We start from the raw sequence: 14,307 nt of genomic DNA, 5'->3' as shown, positions 1-14,307 counted from the left end.
AACAGAAGGCTGAGTCTAGACTGGGGACCCTATGAGTTCAGGTGGAAGTCACTGCAAAGTTGTTAAGGTGAAAGAACCAAGAGGAGAGAACAAAACCAAGGAAAATAAAGCCAAACAAACAAACACTTCCCACTCCAGATGATAGTACAATCTAAAATTTCAGGACATACAAGAAAAAGACATCCTAAGAAAAGCCACTAGCCAATTGAGAGATAAATGTATTCTATTTGAGATGAAAATAAGTAAAATAACCTGAAAATGACATTACCACCAATACAACTGAGATCATCAGAGAGATAAAGGAAACCCCAAAACCCATAATAACAGAACGAGAAACTCTGAAACAAAAACAGTCAGAAATAAACACAATATTGGATATGAAACAAATGAGTTAGAAATCCTGAAAATGAAAAAAAAATGTAATTATGAAAACTAAAAGAATCACTGAATGAAAACAAAGGGGAAATTATAACAAAAGAGAAAATTAGTCTGAGGGATTCACAGAATACAGCACGAAGAGCTAAAGGAAAGAAAAACATGAAGGCATTCGGACACCTGAGTGACAGACTGAGGTGTTCCAACACTGCCTGGAGCTCCAGGAGAAGGGAAGGCACCGCAGAAAGTCAATATTCTAAGACATAAGGGCTAACATGTTCCATGCTTGATGACATAAAACCTCAGATAAAAGGGCACAGCAAGAACTAAACAGGCAAATATTCTCATTTGAGATAATTGGGAAAATATAAAAATAGATTTGAACGTAGTGCCTTCCAAACAGTTTCTCTTTTTGCCATCGGTCCCTGCCTCTCCCCTCTGGAGTCAGTGTGATGCCAGATGCATAATTTGGATCTGACTTTCACTCACTTCACATTATGTTGTGAGGATTCTCTGTGTCATTGAATATTCCTCAAAAAACACTGTTTTGATATGAATATTTCATGATGTGCTTGCCCTTAATATGTTAAAACATTTCCCTATTTTCTGAAAATATTTAGGTGGTTTTTTGTCCACACTATTGGAAAGAAAATGGTAATGAACATTATATTCATAAACATGTCACTCATCTCTCTCTCTTTCTCTCCCTCACTCTCTCTCTCTCATATTATTTTCTCCTCGAACCCTCTAGTCCAGAGGTTCTCAACCTGTGGGTCGCGACCCCTTTGGGGGTCGCCTAAAACGACCAGAAAACACATATATAATTACATATTGTTTTTGTGATTAATCACTATGCTTTAATTATGTTCAATTTGTAACAATGAAATTGGGGGTCACCAAACATGAGGAACTGTATTAAAGGGTCGCGGCATCAGGAAGATTGAGAACCACTGCTCTAGTCTAAGACAACTCCTCTGTAGAGACCCAAGGCAGATATTTCTGTCCTGCCCCGTTAGCCAGGCCTCCTCTGCCAGCACCATAGTTCCAGACCTTCTTACTTTGGGGTCCTGGCTACTTCATATCACATCATCACCTTCATAAATGAATAAGTTCATTTTGCAATGAGGGGCTCCTAGATATTTTACAAGAACCTAATCTAGTTACTACTAGTTTTAATGGAAAAGGTGAACTTTGGGTGCCTTTCACACTGAGAGTTGCAGAATTCTGGACAATGTTACCAGGCCCAGATTGCAGTGATGACATTTACTCAACCTCTGAAAAGAATAACTTAATATAGACATGAAAATATTTGGAAAATGGCTGAGTTAACACTGTCATAAGAACTTTGTAATTTCCTAAATTTCAGTATGTGACATTTACCATCTAAATGCATCATCATCAAACTTTTTTAAAAAACAACTATTTTAAGTTCTTAAATGCTCAACGGGATTCCTATAAAATGCAACTATAAATGACTCTATTACGCAAAGGAAATTTCTGTTTTTGTTTCTTTGTTTAGTTTTTTAGAGGATGGGGAATGTCTTTGTTTTCCACGTAAGATATTTAAAAATATTTTTACTGAGATAGAGGCTTTCCTTTGATGCCATACCAAGTCCCTTGATATTTCAAATCAAGTCACCTAATATGTAAATGCTAAGATGAGGAACATAAGTGAAGTTTCCCGCATGTTTTCAGCCCTACAAAGTGGTTCATGGCCTGGAGAAGGTACCATCACAAGTCAAACAACTAAGGAATGATTCAAACATCGCAGAATGAACAGTGAAGCCATGAGACAGCTGACCAACACAAAGGAACTAAAAAAGCATTGTGTGGCCGAAACCGGTTTGGCTCAGTGGATAGAGCGTCGGCCTGCGGACTGAAGGGTCCCAGGTTCGATTCTGGTCAAGGGCATGTACCTGGGTTGCGGGCATATCCCCAGTGGGAGATGTGCAGGAGGCAGCTGATTGATGTTTCTCTCTCATTGATGTTTCTAGCTCTCTATCTCTCTCCCTTCCTCTCTGTAAAAAATCAATAAAATATATTTAAAAAAGCATTGTGTGGTATGCGATTGTGCTCATCTTAGCTGGAGGATGTAGACCCTCTGCCCATCTTAGACAATGAAACTCAACAATGGCCCTCAAATCTCACTCCTTCACTTATCCTGTCCTGATCAGGAGTGTGGGAATGTGTTTCCTTCTCTAAAAAAGGCATCCCCAGCACCCACTGTCCCCATGGCTTCCTCACACCCCCTCAATGCAGCTCTTATTCCCTGACTGGCTGTTAGTAAGGTTCTGGAGACTCGGCGCCAGGTTTGTATATATATTTGACTGCCCTTGAAGCCTGGTGCCGGTATGTCATATTCGATACTTACACACACACTCAAAGAATGTTTAAATAAACTGAAAGAAAGAAAACCTTTGGAAGGTGAAACATAACTTGAAACTAGAAGAGAAGATAGATGGAGTGCATTTCAATCACACTAGAATAAAAGAAGAATCCCTTCACTAAGTGGCCAGGATCCCTGAAAGGAGTAAACAGAGAACTAGCAGCCTAATTAGCATAGCGATTCAGACCTGCAGTCAAGGCCTCTACCTCTTCCTGCCAGGTGACAAGTAGTAGGGCAAGTTCCCGCACCTCTCTGCGGCCTAGAGCCCTTATCGGCAAAGCAGGGACAATAATCACAGTGGTGCTGATACCAAGCATGGTTTTAAGGATTTAATTTGTTAATGTCTAAAAAGTACTCAAGTGTTTGCCATGCTTGCTAATCGTCATTTGAACAGTCTCACTTCCACCTAACTCTCTGACCCTGCCTTATGCCCCACCCCCTTGTCCCCACTCCTCCAGCCACGTGGTACTTTCTGTTACACCTTGGCTGTTGCTCTGCCAGGTGTGCTCGCCCCCATGTGTGGTAGCTCCTCTAAAGAATCCTTCCCTGACCAGTGTCCAAGTGGTCCCCTCCCACAGGCCCTCTCTGTCCCAGTTCACTTCTATATTTTTTCATAGTACTGGCTGTGTAAAAGCATCTTATTTATTGATTTACTTGTTAGTTGGCTGCTTCTTCCTACCAGAATATAAGCAGCATGAGGACCGACACTTTGCCTGTCATACGTCATACATGGGAGCACTGATTTACAAAAAATGCTCAATAATATTTTTGGAATAAACAAATAGATCATGCTGTGTCTAGGTTCATAATCATCCACACTATCAACCAAGGGAAGTAGTGGGAACCAATATAGTTGATAATTGTGGAAAGAGAAAGCAAAATCCCAATTACTAGTAAGTCCTGTTTTTATTTCTCTGTAAAATATGAAAGTATGAAGACCTAACATTAAAAAAGTAACACTAAATGCTAGATCAAAGCAGACGAAATTTAAAGTTATACCAAAACAAAATATTCCACAAGGATGAGGTATGTTATACACTTTCTAGACAAAATCAAGTGGTTCTATGAAAAGTAACCTCACAGGGTCAGCTGATTGTAAATTCCTAACTGGGCAGGTTGTGGTGGGTAGTCACACCCAGGCATCTAACTTCTTTAGTAAAAGGTTATGTTTGCCTTAAGCAAGCCTTGTCATTGTTTCTGTACATCTAGGTTAACACACCTTTGAGATGCCTCTTTTCAGACCCCTCCTTCTAATTTGTGAGCCACCCTTTCAGACCCCTTGTTCTAAGACATTACCACTCTCAAGAGAGCACATAATCTTAACCAGTCTATAATCCAACACCTACCTTGTTCTCTCCTACCTTCGAGCAATCTTCTTTAAGTTCCTTCCTTAATTTCAAGTGCATAAAAGAAACTGCAAACTTTTATTCTCCAGGAGCATTTGAGATCTTTGAGACCCAGCATATGTCACCAGTTTAGCTCAAATAAACTCTTATAAAAATTTTCTACAGCAAGCATGTCAAACTCGTGGCCCACGGGCCGCATGTCTTGTTTATTTGGCCCGTGTTAGCCTTTGAGTTTGACATGCTTGCTCTACATGTTTGGATGTTCTTATGTTGACAGCTTAAATTCAACACAACAAGGCAGGATGAAAAATGGTACAGTCTTTTCTGCAGGGATAGAAACTGAGTCGATACTGAAGCAAGTTTACTTGTAAATCTTCAGTTAACTTTAGTGCACAGAAAAAGGCAAGTGAATACTTCACCAGGTGGCCTGGTCTTGCTGGGTGTTTGCATTTCTTGAGTTCTGAGGTGGAAGTTACACTAACAAAAAGGTTCCTCATTTTGTTTAATCATGGAAAACTTCACCCTCACACAAGGTCTCTGAACCAGCACTTCCAATCGCTATAGCTTCCTGTGGCTTAATAAATGCAGAATTCCTGTGGTCTATCTTTAGATTCAGTGCTCAAAGGTGATACCAAATGAGGCCTAGGAAGAGATGAGGAGGGCCAGACGCCAGGAGCTTTCAACTCCACTGACAATCTAAGTTTAACCATTACCACCTATTATTATAGGTAACTTGCATCCTAACTAAGAGCAAAGGAATGCACAAAAATGCCTTTCAAAGAAAAGGGTATTTGGATTGGGACAGATATACCCTGTAAAGATTACACACTATTTAAGGACTCAGAATTATCACCAAACTAGTGACTCTGTGCATGGATTAGTGCACATTGAAAGGGAAATTAGTTAGAAGGTGGCCAGTGGGACAGGACTGGGCAAGACGGGCCGGACACACCCTGGAGCCAACCTCCCACAGTCCCTCCCCAGCATCTGTGGAGTGAGGGGGGTCTCTCTGGTAGGTGGGGTCCCTCTACCTGGCCTGTGGGGATTGGGCTGAAACCGGCTCTCCGACATCCCCCGAGGGGTCCCCGAGTGCGAGAGGGCACTCTGCAAAGTTGCTGTCATACGGGGTGTGGAACGCAAATGCAAGTGTGCAGTAAACCAGATGTGGGGCCAACAGTGCCCCAGCAACAACATAACCCACAGCCGAAGGTGGAATCGCGCAGCCCCACGAGGAATCGGGCTACCTCCTCTCTGGTTTTGGGGTGCATCACCCGAGAACCACTGCTGCCAAGTCACTGCAGCTCAGCAGCTCCTGGGTTGAACGTCTGCCCTCTGGTGGTCAGTGTGCATCATAGCGACCAGTCGGATGGTCAGACACAGGATATTAGTCTTTTATATATATATAGATTATAGTGAGGAAATAGAAAAGGTAAAGAAATATTTAAATAACCATTATTTCCCTGTGAGGTTGTTCCAACTTCAAAGATGTTTGATTCTAGGATAGGAAAACAGTGTGGACCTGTTCTAAATAAGATAGTAGTTACAGAGCAAAAATGGCAAAGGTCTCAGATGTACTGGAAGGCTTAATCTCAGATAAATGTGAACTCAGAAAAATGAGCCTGTTTTTTTGTTTTTTTTTTTTATTAAAAGGAAAAAAAAATCAGATCTAAGGGTCTCTGAAATTCCTTTCTGTCCCAATGCTAAATTCTGCCTTTTATTACATTAAGATAAATGTTTATCTGTCCTATTTCAAATATAACCTTCCCCAGCTACAAAAATGAATATGATATGGTGAAGCTGACTCTATTGTAATCATTTAAAACAACCATGTGACTCAATATTTATTAGCTTTTAAAGCTTTTTGTAAAGAAAGTAAAAAAAAAAAAAATAAGTGAACCAATTATTAATTGGGCACTCTTTATGTGCCAAGAGTGGTGTTAGCTCATTTGATTTTAAAACACAATGCCCTGGCCAGGTGGCTCCCTTGGTTGGAGAGTTGTCCCCTACACCAAAAGGTTGCAGGTTTGAGTCCCAGTCAGGGTACACATCTAGGTTGTGGGTTCAATCCCTGTTTGGGGCACATACGGAAGGCAACCGATCAATGTTTCTCTTCACATTGATGCTTTTTTCTCTCTTCTCCTCTTTCCTTTCCTCTCTCTCTAAAATCAATAAACATATCCTCAGGTGAAGATAAAAACAAACACCCAACCCTCTATGAAATGTATAGCTCCATTTTACAGATGAGGAAACTGGGGTTCACAGAAGATAAGTTTAAAAGTCATGACATTGTTTGGGCCCTCAAAATGCATGAAATAGAACTCTTTTGACAGTAACTCTTAAGTGTCTTATCCACACCAGTTTTCAAACATCTGGTAGTAGGAACCTCTGTGTTTTGTGTCCTAGCAGTGTGGCTGTCATTCAGAAGCCTAGGAAGCCATTTTGATGTTCAATAACATGGACTTAGCACTGTTGAAATTGACATTTATCTCCATTGCCACCAATCAAAACTCCACTTCCTTCCAGCAGTGGCTGCAACTTGAAAACTCCTTCCTAGGTTCTGCTTCTTTCCTGTGATGGTGACTCAGGTCATTGAACAGATAAATCATCAGATGAGGAAGGGAAGCAAGTCCCAAATGGAATGCATGGGGTCGAGGTCAGGAGCTGCATATGGCTCTGGTTTGCAACTGAGATTCTAATGCATTTCAATTTGATTTTCAATGGCTTTCTATTCTACATCTACCTTCTGAATCAAAAATGTCCTTTGCCAAGTAACAATTTTACTTTACCTTCAGTTCCTCCTGCAACAATGAAAATAGTATTTTTTAATAAAATATAGTGAACTCTCAGGGCAACCAAGCACTTTGGAACAACTATAGAAGCTCATATATCTAGGACATTGACAGAAACCATACTATGAATTATTTTTTAAATCTAGTTACCTAACCATTAATTAGAGTTTCGTAAAATGGTCCCTAACTATTGCTTTTTCTATTAAGGCTCAGTCAGCAGCCTGAAGAATAGAACTATAGATGCCTCTTTAAAAAATATATAAATAAATTTAGACTAGAGCAAAGAAGAGGAAAAGAATGAGACCAGTAAATAAACATGGCCCAAAACAGTCACTAATACCCTAAAGATAGAATATAATATAAAAATATAAAATAAGAGTATTTCGCTTATGTCTAAGTATTAAAAATAAAGCATTACTGAGTAGAGCAAACAGGATCAAGTTTAGCAAACAGGGTCATAACAAATTATGACCAGCTTTCCAATGTCAGGAGTTAAGCATCAAATGGAATAGGGAATTTCAGTTTCTAGCCAAGAAAAGCAGTGCCTGGGTTTACCCTCACGCCTTAAGTGACTAGAAAATAAGCAAAATATGTGAACCCATGGTTCTCAGACATTGTACAACAGATAGCACAGGACAGTGATCCCTGAGAGAAGGGAAATGAATGAGGTGGGCTTGTACATGCATCAGTTTATTGGCTGGAAGGTAATTTCCAGATCAAAGCTCGGGGAAGTAGAACCCAAATGGAGCCCAGAGGTCTTGCTGAGTTGAGGGGACAGAGATCAGACCTCGGGGAGGTCAAGGCACCTAGAATATCTGGGACACCACACTACAGACAGATCTCCAGAGATCTGGGGAAGAGGCTTTGGCTACCTCCTGACCTACCTGTTGTGAAAAGAGACTGCCCACACCCAGGGAAAGCACTATAAGCAAAGAGTAGCCTGGATGGAGAAATAACATCATCGGTCTGTGCTTCAGACTCACCTGCTGAACTGACATGGGACCATTCCCCAGTCATAACTGGAGACCCCACTGCTTAATACAGTCACACATGACTCAGGACTCACATCATGTCCAACATGTACCCTGAGTCCAGGCACAAGTGTCTATGTCACCTCATAGGGTATCTTCTCATTTATACATTCTGGGAGACTTCACCATTACCAGGGGAGGGGAGGGAATCAGCTCTTGTATCACATTTTTGGGCCAGACATGGGCACACTGGGGCTCCTAGGACCAAGTGTACACTTCACTTGATGCATATGGCACGGAGCTAAAGAAAAGAAGCTTTACCGTCGTAAAACGCCTGCAGTAGCTATAACTGTTGTTAGCTTTCCAAAGGAGAGAACCATTTGCCCTTCTCATAGCCTCAGCTTCTTGGCTACGCCTGGAAAGCCTTGGATCATGTCTGATCTTGGCTTTGTATGGTCCCATAGCAACCACCACAAACCCTGGTTAAATATCTGTCTGGCTTCACATTGTCTTCTGGAAGGAAAATTCCCTGAACCCAAACTTACCCAATCAATACAGAGCAGGACAAAGAAATAGAATAACTTTACTATATTCCACCTGTCTCATTGTTCCTCAAATTGAATTTTTTAGTTTCAAAGATTGTGGACATGGAAGATAAAAAACTGGACTTAACCCACTGGCACAGACCTTTTTGTCTCTCTGTCAAAATATAAGCCCTGCCTTCGTTTCATCCTAGCCAATATTTCCACCCTTCTCTCTTTTGTCAGCCGGTCCCTCTTCTTCCTCATACTTTCCCATTTCCTTCTCTTTGTTTCTCACATTCCTTTTCTCTCCTCATTCCCACTCAACTCTAGACTCACACTGATACACTCACCAAATGTGCTCATAAAGAATGATCATTCCACGCATACTGGTGAAGGGCATGTGGTCTAGGACCCATTAACATGGATTTGAATTCTGGATCTGCCACTAACTGGCTGTGTGACCTTTTGCAAGTTTGTTAACTTCTCTGTATCTCAGTTACTTGTAAATGTTGAACATTAATTGTATGTGCCTTGTAGAGTTGCTATGAGGATTCATGAGGCTCTTGGCACAGTGCCTGGCACATGGTGGGCTCTCGGTAAATGTGAGCCATTGTTATTGTTAACAATGTCTCCTTTTATTTGGGGTTTTTGCTTAGTGAGCTACAAAGTCATTGATGAAAGGGAATTCTGGTGCTTTAGTTTTTTTTCCGGAGGGGAAAAAAGAAACAGGGTAGATTTCAGGCTCGTGAATTAAAAGGGAAGAAACCCACCATGGAGGACAGAAAAAGCATTGAGACCTGACGCTCTGTTTCTTCTATTGCACTTTTGTTCTCCTCTCCTCAGAAACTCATAGAGGGAAAGCTTTAGCATCTGCAGATCCTCAGGCTCAGAATATGGCCTCACTTCTGGCTGAGCAATACTGTGTTCAGAATCACTGCTGACCTAAATCCAGTAGCTCCTTCTAAGCCATGTCATAATGTAGCAAAGCATCAGAAGCAGGAAAAAAAATCATGCAACTTATTTTTTAACAAGTTGTGGAAACTGTGAAAAGGCTCGTTGCGCAGAGGGAGAAACAGCCTTTACTCACCTGCAGGGGTCCACTTGGCTGATTAAGGCTTGTCCCTTTTGCAAAGCATCAGCAGTGCAGCCTTTAATTTCTCCGTGTAATTCCTCATGCCTCGCTGCCAAGACAGGCAGACTTAAACCCTCTGACTTAAGGAGCTTAAGGTAAGCTTCGACTCTTCCAAGTACATCAAACGCCTGCCAAAGAAAGCAAACTTTCATTTTCTGCTTTTCTAGTTTAAAATCTACATTGATGTGTACATGAAATACCAGCAAGTAAGACAGTCTGTTTAATTTATTAGTTTAATCAAAACCCAAAACAAGAAGTTTAGTCTTGGAAAAGAGCTGTATAGTTTTAAGGCTCCGTTTAGAGAAACTGATCACAGCTTAGTTCAGCATACATAAGTGTCAACACCTTAAAATCACCAAAATAGTTTACATTGAGAACGTACCTAGACAACAGTTATAACTGAGTAGAATTTAGAAGGCCAGGTTTATTATTGGCACATTCTGAACTGCATACAAATAATGGATGAAATGTTTTAAAAATGTTATGCAGACTTTCATAACCTGAATGTCTCTGTAATATTCTTAAAAGAAAATGTCCCAATAAATTGCACTTTCAAACTGAAACACTGCAGGGAAATAGCCAAAAACTTATTAATGTGCTTTTGCCCTTGGCTATCCAAGTAGAAGACCTTCTGCCTACTCCATCCATAGACATTCATCTCTCTACAGAGAAGATTAGAATTTGGATCTGAAGCAGTAAAAAGATTAAAAGCAAGATAATATTTAGCTTCCAGCATACAAATAGATTATGCAGAAAAAAACATATATTTTTTGCAAACTAAGATATTGTCTTGAGAGAAGATTTTTGAAATCTTTGATTTTCTTCCTTTATTAGCAGATCAACAAATAAGCATGGGGGATTTGGTTTATAGAATTAACATAGAGTAATGTTTTGGGGCATTATGAAAGAGGAGTATATGATAACAAGAAAATAAAAGAGGACTGTGGTAACATGAGAGAAAGAGAGCAGAGTACAGTGGTCTTCATGGGTCTCCTCATAGCCCATCTTTGAACTTGAGCCTGGCAAGCAGGATGAGTTAGGTAAGGTGAAGAAAAGCTGAATAGCAAAGGGAGCTCTTGCCATGTTGCCCTCTGGCACTACTGGAGGAAGCCACCATTCAGGATGCTTCATACCAGTCTGGAGAACCTACCCCAGTAAGCTTGACAGTGCCACTGACAGCTGGGGCCCTGAAGTCCACCCTCCCTGACTGCTGAGCTGGAAGCCAGTGAACTCAGCAGGGGCCTACCAGGTGGAGTAGGAGGACCCCACAGGAGCAATGAGAGCAGATGGCCTTGTGAGTCTAGCACCACGGAGAGCTGAGAGAGACCAGGGGAGCCGGCTGGGCTGATGGGCAGGGACACAGTTTAAGCCAAATGTAGAAGATACAGCTGTGGAGCTGTGTGAGCGCATCCATGCCTGCCCTGGCCACCACCTTAGGAGTGAGTTTTAATGGCAGAATTAAAACTGGAAAAAATTGAATTTATAAATGAAATCTCTCAAGTACTGTCATATTACATATATGTTGATATTCTGTTCTCTCACCAATGTGCTCCTGTCTCATGAATCTGCTCTTTCTGTTTATTACTTAGAATGCTTAAAAATGAAATAATTTCTGCCAGCCAATGTTTCTCAGTGGTTAAGCACCAACCCATGAACAGGAGGTCAGGGTTCGTCCTGGTCAGGGCACATGCCCTGGTTGCAGGCTCAAGCTCCAGCAGGGAGGCAGCCAATCAATGATTCTCTCTCATCACTGATGTTTTTCTCTCTCCCCCTCTCTGAAATCAATAGAAATATATTTTTAAAACAAAAAAATCATTCCCATTTAATAGCTGATAGCAAGTAATAATAATAATTACAGTCTAATGCGAATTATGTGCTCCTTTTATACTGTTTGTTTCACAATTATTTTCCATCACTTGACAAATATTTTTTAAAGTCTGCTGAGTTTCAAGCACATTGTCCTTCACAGCCAGGGAGGGAGCTAGAAATTCTCCCCATTATACGACTGGGGAAGCTCAGTCCAGAGAGGTTATATAAATCGCACAAAGTGACACCTCTACTAAGTGGCAGATTGCTATTTGCACTCAATTTGTCTGGCCCCCAGGGCCAGCTCTAAAACCAAGGGCGATGACAGCATGTGGCAAAGACTTACTATGGGAGGCTAAGAAAGAAGGGACATTTCCAAGAAGCCTGTTAATCTTAGGTTTAAAAGGTAGGATTTTAAAGCTTACTTCTTATAAATAAGTGTCTACCTTTCCTTCTTACCTGTGAGGGAAGATACAGAGAAAGGTTGAGTGATGTCTCTTAGCTACATAGAACTTTATCTAAAAGAGAAATTGCTTTACTAAAGCAACTTTGAACCTGAAGAACTCTTCCTCAACTAATCCATTTTCCCCCTGCAGGTGGCAACAGAGCCAAGATGCTATTAGAAAAGATGATGTGAATTACTCTCTTGATGGTTCCCTAACACATGGAAACACCACCTGGCAAAAACCACTGTTTCTGGAATTTTGTTTGATATTTTAAATTCTTATTGCTTAGTATGAATAAAGCAGAATCTCTTGTTAATCAAGGGTTAGTTTTAAAGTTAGTGCCTAAAGCAAAAATCGGTTGGATTCACAATGACCATGAATTCCCTTAAATCACACTTAAAGTTGAGTATATGTAAACTAGTGCTCACAGTAGTACATAGTCACATTTAGGACTGAGGGCCACTGAGCTGCACAAGAGGAAGGAATAAAGGGAAAGTCTGTTGTATGCAATTGTCACAGCATTCCCTTTTGTCTTCCTTAAGATAATTCTCAACTTCCTAGGGTGAATGAAAAAGGACAGAGAATCCCAAAGTGCTTTTCCTTGCCTGCAAGTTTAACTCCACTCTGTTTTAATATTAAGCTGTTATGAAAGTAATTAGTGTGTGATGGCGCATGTGTAGTAAGTACTCAGAAAGTATTTACTGACTGTTACTCTAAATCTTGAGTGATGGCTCACATCTTTCAAAAACCACTGAGAAGTGCATGGCCACCCACCTGGGTCTCTCCTCTGTGGCCCACTGAACAGCTGCTACTCTCACACCAGCGGGTTAGGCATTGGCCTCACCTTCACAGGAGTTAGATTCTGAAGCCATGTGCACATTAAATGTATGTGTCCTGTGACCCCATTGCATTTCTGAATACTATCGTGAAAGTACTGCTTCTTAATAGCATGGAAAGAACTGGAATGGCTGCACATTCACTGGAAGGAGAAGGTACTGTATCAAATGCCAAGACAGTCCATAACTTAGAAAGAAAATAGCCAAATTTCCTTCTAGAGTTTTTCTCTCCGAAAGACCAAGTGTCAAAAGCATTTACTTATGAATTGCTCTATTTATCACACTTACTGGAATGATGGCAGTAGAAAGGAAGTGAGGGATTTCATTCCTTCTTCAGCTCAACAAATATACAAATTTGCTAAATACTTTCTATTGGTCACATAGGCTAGATCAGGGATGGGCAACCCCTGGCACGCGTGCCAAACATGGCACGCCAGTAACTTTTGCTGGCACGTGAAACCCTCTCTTATAATCTTCCATTTACAATTTTTTTCTTAATATCGACTTTTTTATTTTTCAGATAAATTCAGTGTAGGTGCATCTTAGATAAAGAAATAATTTTACATAACAAGTTATCTTAAAGACCATAGACATGGATTGACGAGAGAGGGGCAGAGCAATTTCTATGCCTCTGCCTTAACTCTCCCTGCCTTCCTAGATCCGACCAGTGTTTTGGTTTCATCCACATATGCTTGTGAATCTTTGTTCTCAGTGATGAATTTTGTCAAGTCTCATAATAGGAGTAGCCTGACGGATGAAAGTAGTAGCTCGTGCATATCTCTGAAGGTCACGAAATATAAACCTGATGTAAAATCTCTGTCATCAGTAATGCAGCAGCAAAAGTCCCCCTGATAATATCAAACAGAGTCATAAAGTTTTCTGTTGGACTATCAGTGTACATGTATACATTAAAAAATAAATGTATTTTTCATCATCATATACTGTGTTTTTGTCACTTGAATGAATTTTATTATTTCTTCAAGGTTCTTCACATATGTACACCTTAAGAGATATCAAGTAGGCATAACATGTTCTCAAAAAATTAGGGTTGGCACGCAGAAGAATTTTGAGTCAGAGATTTTGCTGGTTTTGGCACACACTCACAAAAAGGTTGCCCACCCCTGGGCTAGATTCTACAAGAGAGCTGATTCCTTATCCTTAATCCTCACCTAAACCTAATGGGAATAATCTATGAACACGGAATTAAACTTCTTCATTTTAAGAGGAGGCCTCCTTCAAGAAGGTTATACTCTCTGTGATTGTCACATTCAGAGTTTGCTTCTCATATTCCCATGTAGAATTTGATGAGGAATCCATGTGCCAATTTCAGAAATGATCTAAGTATCATTGCTCTCACTTAATCTGCTCCCAAAATAGAACTCAGTGCTTTTCTGTCCACCGTACCCGTAAGGAACCTGATACACTGGATCCAGCCTGCAAAGAATCTCTTTGTTGCACACATGGTACAGAACAGCTTCTTTCTGGTAAGAACACTGTGACCCCCCACGTAAACTCCTTCGCCATTAATGTTTCACCTTTAGTTTTTCTCTTCACATCCCCCTCTTTCTTCAAACCTTGTATGTGCTGGTCAAATAAAGGTTTTATGACTGGTTTAGGAAAGAAAGGATACATGCACAAGTATAGCATTTCCTCTCTCTGGGCCTACCTCTTCTTGACTATTTTGTATGGCACCAGT

At 40.7% G+C, this 14,307-nt stretch overlaps 1 protein-coding gene across 3 annotated transcripts in view; it reads right to left on the bottom strand.

The window, feature by feature from the left end:
- CCDC141 (coiled-coil domain containing 141) overlaps nucleotides 1–14,307 on the bottom strand; it is a 166,458-nt gene that overhangs the window by 51,445 nt on the left and 100,706 nt on the right. For all 3 annotated transcript variants that reach the window (XM_036320595.1, XM_036320596.1, XM_036320597.1), the window contains exon 8: nucleotides 9,479–9,651. In XM_036320595.1, the coding sequence (XP_036176488.1) occupies nucleotides 9,479–9,651 (173 nt within the window). The remainder of the gene's footprint in view (nucleotides 1–9,478; nucleotides 9,652–14,307) is intronic.

This window comes from Myotis myotis, unplaced genomic scaffold (genome assembly GCF_014108235.1).
Source record: "Myotis myotis isolate mMyoMyo1 unplaced genomic scaffold, mMyoMyo1.p scaffold_m19_p_8, whole genome shotgun sequence".
NCBI lineage: Eukaryota > Metazoa > Chordata > Mammalia > Chiroptera > Vespertilionidae > Myotis > Myotis myotis.
The sequence above is the reverse complement of the archived record's forward strand: the minus strand, read 5'-3'. Positions and strand labels throughout refer to the sequence as shown.